The 21277-nt window shown below is 33.6% G+C and overlaps 2 protein-coding genes across 4 annotated transcripts; one reads left to right on the top strand and one right to left on the bottom strand.

Annotated features, from left to right (window-relative positions):
• Window positions 1–2268: 2268 nt before the first annotated feature.
• On the bottom strand, window positions 2269–11696 carry LOC104115236 (uncharacterized). 3 transcript variants are annotated; one of them, XM_070175257.1, is made up of 7 exons: window positions 11597–11696; window positions 9632–9737; window positions 4858–4941; window positions 4127–4166; window positions 3367–3435; window positions 3175–3284; window positions 2269–2606 (listed from the first exon to the last, which is right to left on the bottom strand). In XM_070175257.1, exons 1-7 carry the CDS (start codon window positions 11601–11603, stop codon window positions 2471–2473), a joined length of 552 nt encoding a protein of 183 aa, XP_070031358.1. In that variant the 5' UTR covers window positions 11604–11696; the 3' UTR covers window positions 2269–2470. The 3 variants fall into 3 exon arrangements, with proteins under 3 accessions (XP_070031358.1, XP_070031357.1, XP_009624113.1); XM_070175256.1 differs by having other exon boundaries at window positions 11631–11661; XM_009625818.4 differs by lacking the exon at window positions 11597–11696 and adding an exon at window positions 9828–10062.
• LOC138891699 (uncharacterized) lies at window positions 6905–9179 on the top strand. Its single transcript, XM_070175452.1, has 3 exons — window positions 6905–7883; window positions 8091–8258; window positions 8481–9179. Exons 1-3 carry the CDS (start codon window positions 6905–6907, stop codon window positions 9143–9145), a joined length of 1812 nt encoding a protein of 603 aa, XP_070031553.1. The 3' UTR covers window positions 9146–9179.
• Window positions 11697–21277: the final 9581 nt, after the last annotated feature.

Below are 21277 nucleotides of genomic sequence, written 5' to 3'. Positions count from 1 at the left end.
GCACCTAGTTTTTATTCTACATAACGGAATCTTAAAAGGCACTAAAATAACACTACTCTAAATGACCATGAACAAAGTCAACTACCATAAGGTAAAATTTATTATCAGTTTTACTACACTAAAGGGCACTACATAATAATTAAGGGTACAATATAACATTAAAAGGCACTAAACAATAATAAAGTCACATATTAATATACGTACAACAATAAAATCACATATAACAATAATTATTCATAAAATAACAATATATATTTTTACTAATTTTTTAGTACATAAATAATCTAATCCGGATAAAAAATAATAAATTAATTAAATCACAAAACGATAACAAAAAAACATAGCCCATAGTAAATAACAACTAATAAGCATTTTATATACATGAGTTTTACCAAAAAGTAAGTCGGAATACCTCGATTTAAAGTTTTTTGAAATATAAAAATTTGATGATTTAGGGGCCGAAACGAGCAATCGACGGGATCCACTACACGACAACGCCTTGAATCCGGTGTTATCTTGCTACAATGCGGAGAAGATACATTTTTGTGGGACGGGTGGGCTCCAATGGAGTTCGCGCTCTGGTGTGGGAAGGAGATGACACTTTTTTTATATAGGTATAGCGCATGTTATACATGCGCTATACATCCCGTCCTTTTTGAGTTCAAATATAGCGCGATTATTCACCACACTATACCTTAACGGACAAACGTGCCGTTAAGGCATAGCACGGTGAATAACCGCACTATATATAAAATGATTGTCAATTTTTTTTATACTTATTTTTATCTTTTGAATCCAAAAGAACCACACTTCGGTCCCGGACTCGAGCAACCAATACAAATTGCAATAAGACAAGAAATTGATTGCTGCCAGAATCAGTAATTTTGGTAGCGGAAAAGAAAGTACACGTGTCCATTGACCAATCAGATAGCCCCAAATATATACTAGTACAATACTCATTAATCTCTATAACATTATCCATATATAACCGTCATTGACTATAAAAGTCTAATTTTTCTCTGAATCGATTTTTTTGTTATATTTTACCTCTCTATAACAACTTTCTACCTATAACAGCAACAACCATCTCTATGACAGTACGCTCTTTGTAAAACTACCCCTCTATAACAACCATGTAGATTTTCTAAAATTATTATTAATAATAATTCTAAATATTTTAATCAAATATTTTATAACTTTAATATAAAACTTATAATAGAAATATATATCTTAAAGATAACAGTACGTTCCATGTAAATATGCACATTATTATTACGTTTTTTTGAAGATCTTCAAATGATATATTTTTCATTAGAAAAATGCCAAAAGATACTTAAAAGATTTATTTATACTTTTTGAAGATATGCATATCATTCTTTTTTATTTGAAGATCTACACATGATATATTTTATATTGGACAAATGCCAATAATATGTAAACGTAATATATTCATATTTTTTTTAAGATATGCACATCATAATTTTTTATTTACACGTGATACTCTTTTGCTGAAAGTTTGGATGCAAATCTTCGTCGATTCAAGCGTTATACCACTAGTAAGAGACTGGAATCTACGAAACAAGTTACAATTATGGAGTTCTTCCATCAATCTTGAAAGATTTAATTGTGTGCCTTAGAGTTTAAATATTTGTACGTTTAGTTATGAATTTTTTTAATAATGTATTAGATTTCTTTAGCATTTAATTTGTGAAATATTCATATCTTTTGAGATTTTGAATTTAAATATTTTTTACCTTTATATGTACAATTAACCACCCAAGTGTTCGTCCCACATAAGTGTCATTTCTAAATACAATCAAACCTCTTTATAACAGACTCATTTGTTTTGGATATTTTGGATGATATAACGAATTGATGTTATCGAGAACATATATTATAATAGAACAAGAAATTTGATTCCGAAAAAACTTAACTTTTATAGTGAAGTGTTATTATATAAGGACGTTGTTATAGAGAGGTATGACTGTAATAGTCATATAAATATACGAATTAGCAAAGAATAAATAACAATGTCACAAACTAATTTTGTCTAATTAGATCTTTAATATTACTGCTTTTCTGTAAGAATTGACTAGTAAAATTTTGAAAATTTAAATATATTGATGGCCCCTAAACCGTAGCATTATTTTTCGCCTGCATAACTGGAGTTAGGAAAATAAGATTATGGAAAAAACATAACCGACAAATTTAACACATGAAATTAAGATCAACTCATGATCTTAAAAGGGAAAAAGAGAAAGGAATAAATTATGCAAATCACAAAAAGGAGAATATCTACATCAGAATCACATCACAAGAGGTTTTCAAAATAATACAAAACAATTGTGGTTCAACCTAAATAGCAACAGAGCCCAAACGGATCAACATGAATAATTATCTTACATATTCTCAAGAAAACATATATCTAATGTTACATAATTATAAAGCTGCAGCTAGAGTTCACAGCAATTTACATGGAGGGATCTTTTCCAAACCCCATTAGAGCATGAGTTAAAAGCATTGAAGCTCTGCGAGATGTCTCCAACATACGCCCAACGAGTGGTACCTTGACTGTGTCCTTATTCCGTAAAGGTTTCTTATCCCAACTGCAAACATTGTACGCGAATAGTCAACAATAGGGAAAAAATTATACTACAAGTAAACATTATATAGAATATGTTTGGCAAGACAAGTGAGGGTTGCTCAGTTGGTTAGACGCTCTAACTTTAATCATGTGGTCGAGGGGTCAAGTCACGTTGTAGCAATGGGGGAGCCACAACTTAGCAAGCCTCACTCGTTTTGGTAAAATTATGCCATATGACTAGAAAGCCGAGCTATAACTAAAAGAGAGATTAGCCAAGCCTGCATATCTAGTCCAACTAAAATGAATGCATGCAACTCTGTTGATCAAGTATGAGCAATGCATCTTATTTTAGGATTCAGTTTATCAAGCAAGTGGAATTGCAGGGAACTTGATCATGCTTAAAGATCACTTATTAATAAGTACAACATAGTTTTACAAATTGTCATTCACATCCGTAAATACTGACAAAACAATGTTACGCCCTCGCGGCAAGGAAACAAAAGAATATGTTCAACAACATCCTTATTGAACTGTAAATTCAGATAAGTCTAATGAAGTTCAAGTACAAGGGATGCGAAATATATACATACCAATCTTCATGACGAGTAACCTTTCCTCCTTCCGTGTACAACTTGATCAGCGATATCATATGAATGTCTTTCCCCAAGAATTTGTAATATTGTTTTGTGTCAATTAAAATCTGAAGCCATTAACCATAATGTCAAGAGTCCTAAAGCAAAGGAATAAACAAAGACAAAAGGTGGACACAATAGGACTCGAACCTCATGATTTCCTGGAGATATTTCTTTCTCTGTAATGCTGTATTCCACGATTCTTGATTCACTGAAGACCTGAAATGTACAAAAACGACAGTTTGAATTATTCATATACAAGAATTGCAAGCCCTTCATGAAGAAGTCATAATACGATGATCAATTATTTTAATTCAAAAAAGAAAGGGTTCACTAAGAACTATTGACGGTAAATTATAGTAGTTACAGTCACTCAATGAATATGTTCGGCTTTGCTTGGATAGAAGATAGATGAGCAGGCTCAGGAACCGGAACTGATGAAATTCGGGGAAAACATGGAATTGACCAAAAAATGGAGGACAAGACGGTAGGTTATCGTAGGACGAATCCAACAAACTTAACTAGTAGTGCTGCAAGGTTTTCCACAAACATTTTTACCACTTGACAGTAAACTTATCACTATGCTGTAGCAATGTGGAAAATGCACATTAATGGCAACACAGACAGGAGTAAACAATTTTCATGTTTCTTGACTCAATATGCGAAGAATCCTCAACATAATTATAATGTATTTTTTTATATTTTTTGAGAAATGAGTTTCAAGAACAAAATTATGATTGCCATCTTTAAGAAGCAAAACTGATTGTTAAAACTGCATCGCGCAATTGATTTACTAAGATAGTTCTCGCCTAATTCTTATTCTTTTTCTTTCCACCAAGAAGTGTATCAATCTAGCATAAATAGGAGGTTAGTATGAAATAGGACAGAGAGAAAGTGAAATTAGTTAGACCTTGTTAAGCGAATAAAACGACGACTTTATCTGTTTTATCCTGCAATCAACAGTAAAATTCATAATCAGACTTACGAAAAAAAGAGAGATTAAAAGTGACTTAGAGATGGAAATAAGGAACAAGCTAGTTACTAGATGCATGAAAGGCAGACAACATAAAGCAAGCACTACTCTGAATTTTCACTTAGAATTAACCTCACTCCAACAACTGTTTATAACTGAAATTGTTTTTTTTTTATTCTCCTAATTTCATATATAAGAGGAATGTGATGAAGACTAATTCAGGCTCCACTTCTTTAAGGCAACATATCATCATTAAGCATGAAAAAAGTGGGATATAAATCTTATTCAGGTACTAAATCCCACTTATTCAAAAGATAAATCTACTTTGATATGATTTTCCTTGTAAACTTGTACATCTACATAAAAGGGCAGGACTCAAGTTACTTCTGATTCTGAAAAACATAAATGCTTGACTTACAAATTTACCAATCACTAGGTGTGAATATTGAACTTTGACCCAGATTGCTTGTCAAGCTGCAACTTTGAGGAGAATACACAATCTCCCATTATTTCCTTTACCAAGTAAAATGATTATAAACAGAGAAATTCTGCTAATTTAACTACGTTGACAATGTTTAAATCTTGCTCTTATCCCCCATGAATTAAAGTCACAAGTCTAAATGGCTGTAGTTTGTACTAAACAAGGTTACTAAGATAGTCAAGTATACCCGTGCGCACGCATAAGGGGATCTTCAAACGTTGCATTTGGAGCATATATCTCAAAATCTTGCCTTGTGGCACGTGACGCATATCTGAAAAATAATTTGCAAAAAGTGAATATAGTGATTAAAATGATTCATTACCAAATGAAATGTTGATAAACTGACAATTGTAGAGGATAACAGAATCAATAATTCTATTCAAAGAAAGATGATATGCATGATATATTAACTGGTGTGCGAGACAAAACTGGTGCTCCTATACGGAAAGCCAGGGGTGGATCTAGTGCAAAGGTTATAGGTTCACGTGAACCCAGTAACTTTTGCCTAGACCCTACCCTGTATTTGTACAAAAAAATCATTAAATGTACAAAAATATTTAGCTTGGAACCCAATTCATTGGTCCAGTTATCATTGTAGAATCCATAAACTTAAAATTCCGGATCCGCCTTTGAGGAAAGGATCTAACAAGCATCTCTTATACTCCTATTTCTGACATGAGAAGTTCACTAAGAAAGGTATATCACAACAAAAGGAAACACAAATCTACCAAGAAAAATATCCCCTTATGAAGGCAGAAATAGATTTGGATTCAGAATTTGCAATTCTCAGTTCACAAATTAATGACATGTCATCACAAGTTGCTTATGAAGAAACCATCGAAAGTATGCATCCATTATATAAACAGAATTATGGAAGACATCAATATTGTGCATAATTAGTGGTAATATGGTGCCCAAAACCTGCTTAGATAAGACTTTTCTGCACCTAAAACCTTACTATATTTCTGCCCATATGCTAAAAGTTATGCCTCAATTTTAACCATCAAACATTAACACACACACTGACACACACACAACCCCCCACCCCACCCACCCACCCACCCAAAAAAAAACAGAAGTAAAATAAGTGAAAAAGGAAAAATTGAGCAGTTAATACTACGACAATATATGCTTCAATTCCAAACAAGTGAGAGTCGGCTATATGAATTCTTATTTATGTCAGGGGCGGCCCATCCATAAAGCGGGTAAAGCAGTTGCTTTAGGCCCCACATTTATGGGGGGCCCATTTTTTAGTTATATCTATATTATATATATAAATTAAAAAATATATAAAATGAAACGGAAAGTTTAAACACAAATTTAAAATAGTGGACCACGAGTCCACAACTTTCTCAAAGTTTGCAAAGTGAACACAAGCAGAACGTGTGCACTGTGCATTGTGCAATTGTGCACTGTGCACTAATACTCTAATAGCTATGCCATTATATTATATATTATATTTTGTTCTTACTCACAAAACTTTGTTGAGCAAAGTGAAGACAAGTAGACAACTTGTGCAATGTGCACTAATAACTATGACACTATATTATATTTTATATTTTGTTTTTACTTCATTTTTCAACGGTTCAACTTATACCTAACGTGAGTAACACTATTGACTATACCACTATATTATATTTTTATACTTTGTTCTTCATTCTTCAATTAATCACACTCCATTCTTCATTCTTCATTCTTCAATAGCCAAAGATCAAAGCTTTATTTTGGATCTTCAGAGTTCAGTGTATTAATTCAAGAAATAGTGGAGTGTTTTTGTTTGTTCTATTTTCAGATTCAAGTCTTACAAGTTACAACAAGCATACTCGAACAGAAAATTTAATTTCATATCAAGCTATCCGTTTTTTAACCAGGTTCTATTATTCTATCTTTTATTATTTTCTCATCTAAAATTTAATATTTTGTTATTTAGTGCATTTTTTGATTATTTATTATTATTAGAAGATAAGTATGTCAAATAGAAAGTGTGAATCTGGTTATGAAAAACTAAAGAAAAAGAGAAGAATTCAAAATCTAATACAATCTCAAAAAGGTGCTCTTGACAAATTTTTATTGAATAATAAAAATCTTGAATCAGAAAAGTTGGGAGAGTGTTCTCTAGATGACCAAGTTAGTAATCCAGTTGAGTTAGATAATTCGAAAATTAATAATATTCAAGTAGAAAAAGAACAAGTGACAAGCCAGAAATAGATCCTCAAAATAATACATTGATGCTTATGAATGAAATAAATAATTCAACTCCTATAAATATATATGATCCTAGTCAATGGACTAATATAGATACAAAGTTGAGAGATCTATTGGTAGAAAATGGGCCAATTAGAATAATTGACACAAATTTTCCGAATGATACATTTTCAAGACATTTTTCTACTACACATTATATTCCAAAATTGGTGAATGGTGAAAGACATGATAGAAGATGGTTAGTTTATTCTAAATACTTAGATAAAGTATTTTGTTTTTGTTGTAAGTTGTTTAGTTTGAGTTCCGGAACTTGTAGTAGTAAACTAGCTAGTGAAGGTAGTAATGATTGGAGAAATATTAGTACTAAGCTCAAAACTCATGAAACAACAAATGAACATATTATTAACATGGCTGCATGGATTGATTTAGAAATAAGACTGCAAAAAGATAAAACAATCGATAAAGATGTTCAAGAACAAATCAATAGATATAGAGAGCATTGGAAAAATGTATTGTCAAGAATTATTGTCGTGATCAAAACTCTTGGAAAAAATAATTTAGCATTTAGAGGAAAACATGAAAAGATATATCAAGAGAATAATGGAAATTTTTTAAGTTTAATTGAAATGATTTCAGAATTTGACCCTGTCATGCAAGAACATATTCGACGAATTAAGCATGATGAAATTCATAGTCATTACCTTGGGCATAGAATACAAAATGAATTGATAAACTTATTGACAAGTGAAATTAAGAATAAAATTATTAAAAAAATTATAGAAGCAAAATATTTCTCTATCATACTTGATTGCACTCCAGATACAAGTCATCAAGAACAAATGTCTTTTATACTGCGGAGTGTGGATATTTCGGCAACTCCAATAAAAATTAATGAATATTTTTTAGAATTTTTAAAAGTAGATGATACAAGCGGAAAAGGTCGTTTTAAAGTTATTATAGATGAAATAAAAAATATTGGACTTGATATTGATAATTTAAGAGGACAAGGATATGATAATGGGTCAAATATGAAGGGAAAACATCAAGGAGTGCAAAAAAGACTTCTTGATGTAAATCCTAGATCATTTTATACACCATGCGATTGTCATAATCTAAATTTGTTACTTTGTGATATGGCTAATTCTTGTACAAAAGCTATATCATTTTTTGGAGTGGTACAACGTATATATTCACTATTTTCATCTTCTACTAAGCGATGGAAAGTATTAAAGGATAGTGTACCTAGTCTAACTCTTAAATCATTGTCACAAACTCGTTGGGAAAGTCGTATTGAAAGTATTAAAGCAATAAGATTTCAAACTCCAAAAATAAGAGATGCTTTATTGAAATTAGTAGAAATTAGTGATGATCCAAAAACTAAAAGTGAAGCTAATTCCTTAGTAACATATGAACTCGAAAATTTTGAATTTTTATTGGGTATGACTATTTGGTATGATATATTATTTGTTGTTAATTCAGTTAGCAAAAGTATGCAGTCAAAAGACATGCATATTGATGTTGCCATAGATCAATTAAAAGGTTTGATTTCTTTTTTTAACAAATATAGAGAAGAAGGATTTGTAACTGCTATGATTTCTGCCAAAGAAATTGCATTTGAAATGAATATTGAATCCGAATATCGTAAGAAACGTGTGATATCTAGGAAGAAATTTTTTGATGAGAATGTTGCTAATGAAATCTCAAAGTCTCTTGAAGAGTCCTTTAGAGTTGATTACTTTTTATACATTGTAGACAAGGCTATTGTTTCACTTCAAAATAGATTTGAACAATTTGAAGCATATGAAAATATTTTTGGTTTTCTATTTAGTGGTAAAAAACTAAGATCACTAAATGATGGAAATTTAAAAACACATTGCCTTAATCTTGAATTTTTCTTAAAGCATAATAATCAATCCGATATTGATGGTTTAGATTTATTTTCTGAGTTGAAAGTATTAAGGGAAATAGTACAAGTAGAAGATAATAGTTTAATCGATATACTCAATCAAATAAAGAGACTTGATTCTTTTCCAAATGCCTATATTGCTTATAGAATAATGTTAACAATTCCAGTTACCGTTGCTTCAGCGGAAAGAAGTTTTTCAAAATTAAAACTGATAAAACATTTACTAAGATCAACAATGTCTCAAGAGAGATTAAATGGGTTAGCTATATTGTCAATTGAGAAAGACTTATTAGGAGAAATTGATTATAAGAAAATTATTAGTAACTTTGCATCTAAAAAAGCTAGAAAAATTGACTTCAAATAATAATAAAAAAATTAAAACATTAAGGCCCCTCATTAAAATTTGGCTTTAGGCCCCAAAATACGTCGGGCCGCCCTGATTTATGTCAGTCTATTTAAGCCTGTCTCAGCCCAATATTCTAAAATTGTGGTTTCTCAATGCTACAAGTTGTCAACATTCTACTGATATATAAATCTTTGACAAGATCACTGAAAGTCTTCTACCAAACATTAATTGAACCTAAAGTAAACGTGCTAACATGATTATAAGTTAATCCCAACATTTATGAAAATCCTATACAAGAAACACCAAATAGATTGGCTTTAGCGAGGTCCCAGATTATAAGAATTAAAACTGATGTGGAATGAGAACAAATTCATAGTATTGGTCTTACGACCATATGGCACAATAAATTCCCTACCACCTAAAAATATATCTCATTGATACCCAAAAAAAAAAAAAAAAATAGAATAGAACAAGTAAAAAGGGGAAATATAAAATAAAACTTACAAGTTGAGAAGATGGGGAAGTATATAATCAGAGTCACGCTTTAAGGAATTATAATCACCGGCCGCCGCTTCCTTGCAGTACCCTTCTGTCTGTTGATCCTTCAAATCTAAGAAATTACCAAAATTATTCCCAACACAAAATGATAAACCCAAATGTTAATTAACAGCCATAACAAAAGAATTACTATACAACATACTTTTGGAGTTAGTATTATTTTCCATATGAGGGAGTTGGAATATATTAATGTTGTTGTTGACAAAAGAAAAGTAATAGGTGTAAGGTGTAGCTCGAGAAAGAGAGTATTATGCAGAAGAATGGAGAAAAGCAAAAGAGAGCAGATAAATGATGGGAGTGAGGGAATGGAACTTTGAAAGTCGTATTTGTTAGTGTTTTACGTGGAGCTACAACGTCCATTTCTGGAGTCGTCTCATTTGCTTCTCGTGTTTGTGATCATTAGCGGATTATAAATAGTTAGATAAATTTGAATTGGTAAAAAGTATTTTAAATATTAAAATTAATTTTTAAAATAATCATTTACGTGTTTGGATAGATATGCTGAAACTGATAATAAGCTATTGATATGTTTGGTAAAAAAATACTGATAAGTTATTTTTTTATTAAAAAGACTAAAATACTCTTAAAGTTTTTACAAAACATTATTAAAAAGTTTCTTTGTAGAGAAAATGATAAACAAGGAATATGGAATGAAGAGAAAATTAAAAAATTTATGTTGGAAAAAATATTTTGTAAATTAAAAAATATTATTAAGGATAAACTAGTAAACGTCTTGGTCAAACTAAAAATATTTATAAGCTGAAAAGTTATAAGTGCTCTCCTTTTCCCTCAACTACTTTAAACCAAGACACTTTCCGGATTTAGGTTCTCTAACTTATATCACAATTTGTTTGAATCTTTATGAAGTTGATTAATGTTCCATGTCAATTTAATAGTTAATAATTTAAAAACTATTTACAAAAAATATAGTGTAACACCTCACATTTAAATAAGGGTAGTTATTGCGGGTACCATTTAAACTTTTTATTTTAGTTATGTGGACATATTCTTTAATAACGTCTTTTCTAAAATTTAAGCAATTTATATAGACTAGTGAAATAATCGGCGCTTCGCGCGGCCTTAAAAGACATCTATAAAATTTCAAAAATAATGAAATATTCTTGAAATTTTATCGAAACAAAAAAAAATCATACATAACCCAAAATAGATCCTTGCAAAACCTAATCAAAAGTAGATCTTTGCAAAAATTAAGTAATCTAAACGTACCAATTTTTTACTTCAAGTCTGAGGTATTTTTCAACAATAAATTTTTTTAAAAATAAAAAAAATAAAACCACATTAACAAAAAAAATAACATCACGTATAGGTTAATTTGTTTTAAACAAAGAAGTAAGAATGGAAGTATAAACAAACGACGGCCTAACAGCAAAAGGCCTAAAGCAAAATTCTAGAAACTATTCTTGTATATGAAAAGAAGTTTTCACTTGCTGACAATGCATATGTTTTAGTTGCAATTTCCTCCATCTTCTCTATGTAATATCGACCGGTCTCTTACTAACTTGAATTACTCTTTTATTTGTCTTTTCACTTTGAATTACAAATTTAAATTTTTTTTTTTAAAAAAACCATCAAAATCTAAAAGGTAATAGAAAAAAAAGTATAAGAAGTTATTTTGCTAGTTGAGCCAGATTATTTTCTCATGTGTATTATTTTCTTAGAATTCAAATCCATATGTAATAGCAACCTCAAAATCTTTAAAATTTTCTATATGCACAAACAAAAGGAGTTTCTCAAAATGATTAAGGCTGATACATTTTCAATTTTCATAACTCGTAAAAATATGAAGAGTTCTAGAAAATCAAAATCGAAAAGTAAAGCACACTTCACATTCCACCGCCAAAACAACTTGTTTTAGCCACTAGAGTCATTCCAAATCGCAATAAAACTTACCAAGCATGCTTTAGAAATAACAAAAGGTACTCACATCTCAAGATTGTCATACTAATATAGGAAAAAAGACCCATAACTTTTAGTGGTGGAAAAAATCAATATCAACTCATCGAAGATCGATCCAGCTCTTATAGTCTCAACCATATGCTAATATGAGTCAGTGATTTTTCTGAAAAGCAAAAATATGCTATTACTCAGAATGTCCTCAACTACAATCCAGAAAGAATAAATGGACTAAAAAATTAAATTAAAATAAATTAAGAAAGGTAACGATAATAGAGTAAATCACAAAGAAGTTAGTGTTACAAAGCGAAACGTTAGAAGAGGTATCTCAAAATATTCGTAACCCACTGATCCGTGGGGTAAAAATGAGATCAAATTAAAATATACACAATCTATTCAAATAATAGCTAAGTATGGAGTGTCACAGATGATTAATTTTGTGAAAGAAAAGAAAAGAGAAAGAGTAAGAACTTCCGATCATTAATCGGAATCCACATTTATATACAAGGTTTTGGCTTAAAATTAATAGGATGCCAACCGATGCCAACCGTTGGTAAACTATTTGAAATGAAAAATAAATTACAAAATTAAAAAGATACAATCCTTCTCTTTCGTAAAAATACAACAAAAGAGAGAGGGAGAAAGCACATAAAAGAAAAGATCGATTGTCGCATCTCTGCAGTTCTGCCTTTGCTGCCATCACCTCTGCCTCCTATATGGCCACACTGCCACTTTTTTCCCGTTAAAATCCTTATATTGTCATGTTGAAACCTCTCCTCCTTTATATCCTTCCAATCTGAATGCACTCGTTAATTTGTCCAAATTAAGAGAATAAAATACAATTTCAAAAATATGGAATAAAAAACCTATGTAACCTTGTGAGAAATCTACATTTGGTTGCCTGCTAATTTAGTGTCACCTGGCTTTTACAGTTCAGAGTTTTGGGATGCAGTGTGTATACGGGTAAAATTGAACTCGGGATTTGACCGAGCATCCAACACGATAGTCCGGGATCGAGAGATGGTGATAAAATCCCAGAGATCGGCTCCTGCCTTGCCGAATTAGCCATCAAAACCACCAGACTTGCCTTTGAGTTTACTGAGGTCATAACCGGTTCTGGTTATAACGGTCTCAAGGAAAATAATGTCACCTTATACGACAAGAGTCCAAAATTCTCACAACTAATCAGAAATTACGGCAGAAATCACGGAACATACCAAAAAATGGGGACCAACAGTCAGCAAATCAATGACTTTTTACCTTTTATAGAACAATAGAATAATACCCTAAACGTAGGACTCCTCTAATATATAAATGAGGCCTAACAATTTATGAGATATATGGTAACATACATTCATAAGCAATACATTACCATTACTCTTTAAGTTCTTATTCTTTGGTGTCTTAGTGTCGATAAAAGTACATTCAGCCCAAGGGTGGCCAGCCTTCTTAGGCCGAAATTATCCAATTTGTGTGGTTTGCAGTTAATTTATCGTTATTTATTTCAATTGCAATCTAATTTATCGTTCAAATATTAAGTTAATCCGCATATCCTTTAAACCACTAAAAATTCAATTATTATTCGATTTTGAGGGAAAATAGTTTGGCGCGCACCGTGCGACTAAGGATAATAGCGGCAATTTGATACAAATCACCATAACACACCCCATTTTACACTTGTTCTTTAAAGTATTTCTGATTTCAGGTCAAAATCGAAATATCAAACCCAGAGTTTGTCCCTCAAAACATGGACACGGAATCCAGCCACCATGGCACGAACAACAATGCAACACTCGACAACTAGATACCCCCGCTCGATCCCGGCAGAATCCCAGTGGCAGTTCCCATCGACGCCTGTTCGCATGTGGCTATCGACATAAATCAACCTACCGACCCCGAAAACAACGTGCGAAAGGAAGTCTGTTCGATCACCCAGAACACACACGGCGGCGAAAATGATGGGATCAACCTACGTTTGAACTTCGAAATGCTATAGTCCCAACATATGGTGATAGCTCAATTGCAAAACCAAGGTCGAGCACCGAGTAGAATTGAACCCGAGCTCCCCAAGGAAGTCGTCCGTAGGAACTCAGACTGCAGGTACGATCTGATCTTGTAGGCCGAGTTGTTCCACGACCCTCGATCTGATGATGTTGGCCGAGTTACATAGATCAATCAACACATGTTTAACTCGATATTTATTTATGAGTACTGTTATTACCAGTGCATCGTCGTAGGGTTGTGCGATCCTTTCTGTGTCTTTGTCGTTGAATGATAAGGTTCCTTCCGGTATGTAATCTCGAGTCTATTTTTCCCTCGTGTGGATAGTTTGGTGATCAAACCAAATGTGATGAAACAATTAAGCATGGCGTTAAGTTTGAATGCTGGAAATCGGTTCCGATCGAGCACTCGAGATGAGCTCGGTTGCAACCAAAGAAATGAACAACTAAATAACACTTTGAACATAGCTAGAAGACAAAAGTAGACTTCTTTGCTTTGATATGCGTGCCAAAGTGGTAAAAAATGAAAATGTTCTCCCATTTATATAATAGGGGAGTTTCAATCCTAGTACAAGTCTAAATAAGGTAAAAATCCCTTTCTTCTAGTAAAACACGATCTGCAATTGATATCGGGCGTATCTGCGCCGTAATATCTGGTTGATGGCGGATATTTCGGCTCCTCGTTCGTCCTCTCTAACCGCCCTCCCTTTAACCTCGAATATTTGATGGCGGATATCTGGTTGATGTCTGATTCTTGACGTGTCATTCATTCCCTCGGGCTCTGATCTGTGGGCGCCCTCGGCTTTACCTGAGTCAGCGTTGAACCATGTTGTCTCTCATTTCTTCATCGAAAAATTGGGGATAATTTTATCCCCGATTTTACATGTACATTGATAGTCCCCCTCATTTCTCAGAGAGTAGATTTATAGGAATGACGAGAAGTGATTAATTGACCTTGGTTCCTTCCTTCGTACTCCATAAGCAAGCTGGCGAACTGAAACATCCTATCAGTCATGTCGCTCTGACTTCGGACACGTGTCAGCCTCTAGTTGACCATCCTTGGTAGTTACCGAATGTGAAACGCCACGCATTCATTATTTCTTTCCTATAAAAGCTCTGATTTCCTTTCTTCTTTTTTTTACTTTTTTACTATTTGATAGTCCCTGGAGGATATCGACCCCACAGATCATCATGTTTATGACATGCTGAGGTTTCTCTAGTTTGATTCATTTATTAGGATCCCTGTTCCTAAAATGGCTCTTAGCCCGATCATTGAGGAACTATCAGAGATGTTCGTTATTGAACAATCGGGCTACCTCTTCCCTTAATTGTCGACAATCTTCCGTTTTGTGACCATGATTGTCGTGATATTTGCATATTGGGTTAGGATCCCTTTGGGCTGGATCGGATTGCAAAGGTCGAGGCCATTTGGTATCTTTGATGTGTCCCATGGCGGACACGATATCATAGGCATCGATGCTGAAATTGTACTTTGATAGTCTCAGTGCTTCTTTAGGCCCGATGGGCCTATCGAAGCTATTTTTGCTCATAAGTCCTCAGTTGATCTGTCCTCGGTCATTAATTATTTCATTTCTCATAGGTTTTTGCCCGGACCCACTGCTTCTACGATCCTTATTATACGGTTGATACCGATCCCGGTTTGATCTAGGTTCGTGATCGGTGTCTCTCTTTACTTAGTCGATGATCCTAACGGGGTGTACGGATCCAGAAGGAGTCCCAAGATGGTCATCTTCGACCATGATTTTTGATTGGTACTGGTTATGTACATCGGTCCAAGTGATTGTTGGATATTCTACCAAGTTTTATTTCAATTATTGTGAAGCCAGTGATCTTCGAGCGTTGAGTTCTTGGGTGAAAGCCTGAACAACCCAATCGTCCGCAAACGGGGAAAAATCCATCAGTTCCATTTGGAACCGGGATAGGAATTCTCCGAGCATCTTGTTATCCCTCGGTTTTACTTTGTAAAAGTCTGACTTCCTAGTCTCGACCTTTATAGCTCTGGTGTGTACTTTTACGAAGGAATCTGCAAGCATAGCAAACGAGTCAATAGAATTTGGGGGTAAGTTGTGATACCATATCATAGCTCTTTTCTACAGGGTCTCCCTGAATTGTTTCAACAGGACAGACTCGATCTCATCATCCTCCAAGTCGTTCCCTTTGATGGCACATGTATAGGAGGTCACATGCTTATTTGGGTCGGTCATTCCATTGTACTTAGGAATCTAGGTCATGTGAAACTTCTTGGGGATCGGCTTTCGAGCCGCGCTCGGGGGAAAAGGTTTCTGAATAAATTTCTTAGAATCTAGTCTCTTCAGTATTGGGGGTGCTCCCGGGATTCAGTCGACCCTGGAATTATAGGTTTCCTCCTTTTTATCATTGGCTTCGATTTTCTTTTCCCCTAATTCTATCCGTTTCATCAGTTCTTCGAGTATTCTTATGATCTCGAGGTTAGATCCTTATTCGTTTTCGTTCATCCTCTCTGTGATCAGATCATTCATGTGGATGACTTCCCTGGGGAGCTCGGGTTCAATTCTGCTCGATGCTCAACCTTGGTTCTGCAATTGAGTTATCGCCACATGTTAGGACTGTAGCATTTCGAAGATCATACGTAGGTTGATCCCATCATTTTCACCGTCATGTGTGTTCTAGGAGATCGAATGGACTTCCTTCCGTACGTTGTTTTAGGGGTCAGTGGGCTGATTTGTGTCGATGGCCACTTGCCAATAGGCGTCGATGGGAACTGCCATTGGGATTCTGCCGGGATCGACCGGGGGTATCCCATTGTCGAGTGCTACATTGTTGTTCCTGCCATGGTGGCTGGATTCCGTGTCCATCTTTTGAGGGACAGACTGTGGGTTTGATATTTCGATATTGACCTGAAATCAGAAATACTTATGGTGCGTTATGGTGATTTGTATAAAATTGTTGTTACTATCCTCAGTCCCACGGTGGGCGCCAAACTGTTTTCCCTCAAAATCGAATAATAATTGAATTTGTTAGTGTTAAAGGATATGCGGATTAACTTAATACTTGAACGATAAATTAGATTGCAATTAAAATAAATAACAATAAATTAACTGCAAACCATACGAATTGGATAATTTCGGCCTAGGAAGGCTGGTCACTCCCGGGCTGAATGTACGTTTATCGACACCAAGACACCAATAAATAAGAACTTAAAGAATAACGGTAATGTATTGCTTATGAATATATGTTACCATATATATCATGAATTGTTAGGCCCCCTTTATATATTATAGGAGTCCTACTTTTAGGGTATTATTCTATTGTTCTATAAAAGGTAAAAAGTCATTGATTTGCTGACTGTTGGTCCCCCTTTTTGGTATATTCCGTGATTTCAGTCGTAATGTTCGGTCAGCTGTGGGAATTTCGGACCCTTGTCAGTTAAGTTGGCAATATTTTCCTTGAGACAGTTATAACCAGGACCGACTATGACCTCGGTAAACTCGAAGGCAAGTCTGGTGGTTCTGGTGGCTAATTCGGCAAGGCAAAAGCCGATCTCTGGGATTTTATCACCATCTCTATCCTGGCCTATCGTGTTGGATGCTCTGTCAAATTCTGAGTTCGATTTTACCCGTATATAGAAGATTAATAAAGAAAAAAAGGTTTGAATGAAGAACAATAGATGATTAGCGAATGAAGAACCATTATGAAAGATCTCAGAAAACTAGAATAAAAGAACTTGGAAGTGTTGAAATCTCTTAGACACGAGGGCAGAAGGTTTGAATGTAAAATTTGAATGAACAAAGGAAGAGGTATTTATAGTTTTCCAAGCGACGGTTCGCATCTGGGAGTGGCCGACCAGTAACTGACAAGCATTTAATGCCTTAAAAACTGGACCGACGGGACGTTTCAACTATTCTTGTCGCTTTTGTCATGATTTTTGTCACTTACATCATGATTTATCAAAGTGAGAATCGGGAGCTCATATCGTTTCTCCTCATTTACTCTCCAAAAAATGAGGGGACTTAACGTTATGATTTTTTGTCGCTTACGTCATGATTTATCGAAGTGAGAATCGGGAACTCATATCGTTTCTCGTCATTTACCCTCCGAAAAATGAGGGGACTATCTGTATACGGGTAAAATCAAACTCGGGATTTGATCGAGCACCTAACACGATAGGCCGGGATCGAGAGATGGTGATAAAATCCCAGAGATCGACTCCTGCCTTGCCGAATTAGCCACCGAAATTACCATACTTTCCTTCGAGTTTACCGAGGTCATAAACGGTCCCGGTTATAACTGTCTTAAGAAAAATATTGTCAGCTTATCCGACAAGAAATTTCTACAACTAACCAGACATTATGGCGAAAATCACGCAACATACAAAAAAGGGGGACTAACAGTCAGCAAATCAATGACTTTTTACCTTTTATAGAACAATAGAATAATACCCTAAAAGTAAGACTCCTCTAATATACAAAGGGGGCCTAACAATTCATGATATATATGGTAACATACATTCATAAGCAATACATTACCGTTATTCTTTAAGTTCGTATTCTTTGGTGTCTTGGTGTCGATAAAAGTACATTCAGCCCGAGGGTGGCAAGCCTTCCTAGGCCGCAATTATCCAATTCGTGTGGTTTGCGATTAATTTATCGTTATTTATTCTAATTGCAATATAATTTATCATTCAAGTATTAAGTTAATCCGCATATCCTTTAAACCACTAATAAATTTAATAGTTATCCGATTTTGAGGAAAAACACAGTGTTTGCGCTTGTCCTTAACCTTGCTTCTTGGCAATGTTTGGAAATGCTAGGTATAGCATAGACAACCCACACAATTCTCACACAACCATGTTGCATACTAGACTTATCATAGTAAGGTGCTCTCTCCATTTCTGGTTCTCTCGTTCTTTTATTGCTATTCTTCTTTATTATATCATTCAATACACAATTGAAAACAGAAATTAAGAATTGTAACGATTGTATAATTAGAAACATGATTGAATACTAAAAGTCAATAAGGAGACCTAAACAAGAAGAAGAAGAAGAAGAAGAAGAAGAAGAGTGGGAAAAGGACTTGATAAAGGAGGAAACATGGGTGTAAAAGAAATAAATGATAATAATAATAATAATAAGGAATGACATAAATAGGATGTATTTAATATTCTCCAGATTTTGTAGACATCAAATGAGGGGGAAAGGTCCAAAAAAAAGGAGAAAAAAGATAAGGTACTTTCATGGCTTATGAGATGTGTCATATCATCTTTTTTAGTCCCAACTTTATATAGATATATAGATAGATTGTGAATAGCTTATTTAAATACCACAAAGAGATAGAGTTACTAGTGTATATTTGAGTGAAGAATTCATTGAAGAAACTATCTTGATAGAGATATGGTGCAATTAATTACTTAAGCAAGTTTTAAAATTTTCAAAGCAATTTGGAACAGTATATTTTCTACGGTAACTTGCCTTACTCTCAGAATATACATATGACTTAAAGGAATGCGATTAAGGTATAAAACTATTTTCACGTGATCTGGAAAAATCCAACTTGACAAATTGATAATCAAACATGAAACTCCAAGAGTTGGGTATTATAAATTAGTTACAAATTAGCCTTAACAAGAAAGTTAATTCGAGAACGATATGATGTGATCATAGATTGATTGAAGGAAGGCGCACAGATTGCTCGAGGAGACGTGTTTGGTATTTCGGTACGAGTACTGTAAGTAATCTTACCGCAATTTGTGTTTTCACAACTTGTATGATTTGCATATGAGTTCTAATATGAATATGTTACCGATTATTTTAAAATTGCATGTGGGATACGTCTTTTACTCGATATGATACCGAAATGGTTATTTGAGATGATTATTGTTGTTTTAAATATTCTCTTTATTACTAGATATTTTTACCGTTACCAAAATAAAATTACATGATTTGATAAGAAATGATATGCCCTTTATTATTTTGAAAATGCTTTCATACGAGTATTGACTATTTACAAGAAAGAGTATTAATAAGAGGAGACTTTGAAGGATCTCGTAGCTAATGGCGGGTTCGTTAGACCTGGTGCATCTTGTATTTACGAATTACCGATTACAGTTATAGCCCTCACTAGTGGGAAGGTAGAACTAGCATACAGTTACAGTTTTTCCTCGAGTAGGGACCTATATTTATATTCGACTCCTTTTACAAAGGGGTCCATACAGTGATACATACATGATCCTTTCTTGAAAACCTCCCAAACATAAAGATTTGCTATGACACAGAGTTTACCGAGTTTATTACCGATTTCTTAAATTGATTTATGTTACATAAAATACATGAATAGACTGATTATATTTACCGTTTTAGAAAGGGCATTATTTTGATATTTTCTAGTTAATATACTAGCATATTTTTTGACTTGTCCCCATTAAAAACGATTGTGGTTAAGTGTTATTACTCACTAAGCTAGCGGCTCACTCTCCGCTATTTTTTTTACAAAGACAACAGTTGACGTGAGCGAGAATTTCGTTAATTATAGTACACGAGTTGATAGATCCTGGTGAGCCCCGTACTTGATCGCATGGGCGAAGAGTTTAATTATTGTTATCGTTTTTTTCTTTTGAAACTCTTAGAGTCGCTCCATAGTCATTTTTATGAGTGTCATAAGTATTCTTTTATTGATATAGACTTGTGACTCGTATTAGACTTTCCTATAATATATTTGGAGATTGAGTTAGTATTATTGTGTTGGAAATATTTCGTGGATGAGGATTATAACTTGTTTTGGTGGATATTACTTGGTTGTGTTGTTGATTTCTAAGACAACTTTATTTTTGGATAGTCCTAAAACAGGAAAAACTCTGTCCGATTTTCTGTAAATTACCGATGAGGCTTACTTGGGAGCACTTGCTCCTAAGCATCGGTCATGATCCTAAATTGGGTCGTAACAAATGGTGAAATAAAATTTGTTTGCTTCTTCAAATAATAACAATTTTATTTTTTATGAAACAGAGAGTATTTATGGAGTACTAGATTCGCATGTCTCAAAGACCCACTAAATGATGAAATTAACATTTCTTATAGAAGGAATTATTTTATTTTTTTCAAAGCTGAACTCGAAATATCTTACGGTACTAATAGCATGTTTGACCAAACTTCTAAAATCAGCTTATTTTGATAAGTATTTTTCTTAGAAGTACTTTTCAAAAAAGTATTTTTGGTGAGAAGCAGTTTGTGTTTGACTAATTAATTTGAAACACTTTTGAGTAGTAATTAGTGTTTGGTCATACTTTTGAAAACTGCTTCTAAGTGTAATTTTCTCAAAAGTGATTTTAGAGAAAATCTACTTTTTTCTGTTTCTCTACAACCTCAATTTTTGACTAAAAAGTATTTTTTTTTTCTTCTAAAAGCTTGGCCAAACAACCTCAATTTTTGACTAAAAAGTATTTTTTTTTTCTTCTAAAAGCTTGGCCAAACAATCTCAATTTTTGGCCCAAAACACTTTTAGCCCAAAGAAAAGCTTGACATATAGGCTAGGCTATAAGAATGTAGGAACCGTTAATATCGTACCGCTCTTAATTTGATGATGATTTGACCCTTTCGTGTTAAAGTCTTGTCCACCTTCTAGTACTTGGATATTTGTACAATTCATCATTTGGCGATTAAATACTAGAAACTACACCCGCTTA

This window comes from Nicotiana tomentosiformis, chromosome 5 (genome assembly GCF_000390325.3).
Source record: "Nicotiana tomentosiformis chromosome 5, ASM39032v3, whole genome shotgun sequence".
NCBI classification, from domain to species: Eukaryota; Viridiplantae; Streptophyta; class Magnoliopsida; order Solanales; family Solanaceae; genus Nicotiana; species Nicotiana tomentosiformis.
Note: the sequence above shows the minus strand (reverse complement) of the source record. Positions and strands in the feature narration are given on the sequence as shown.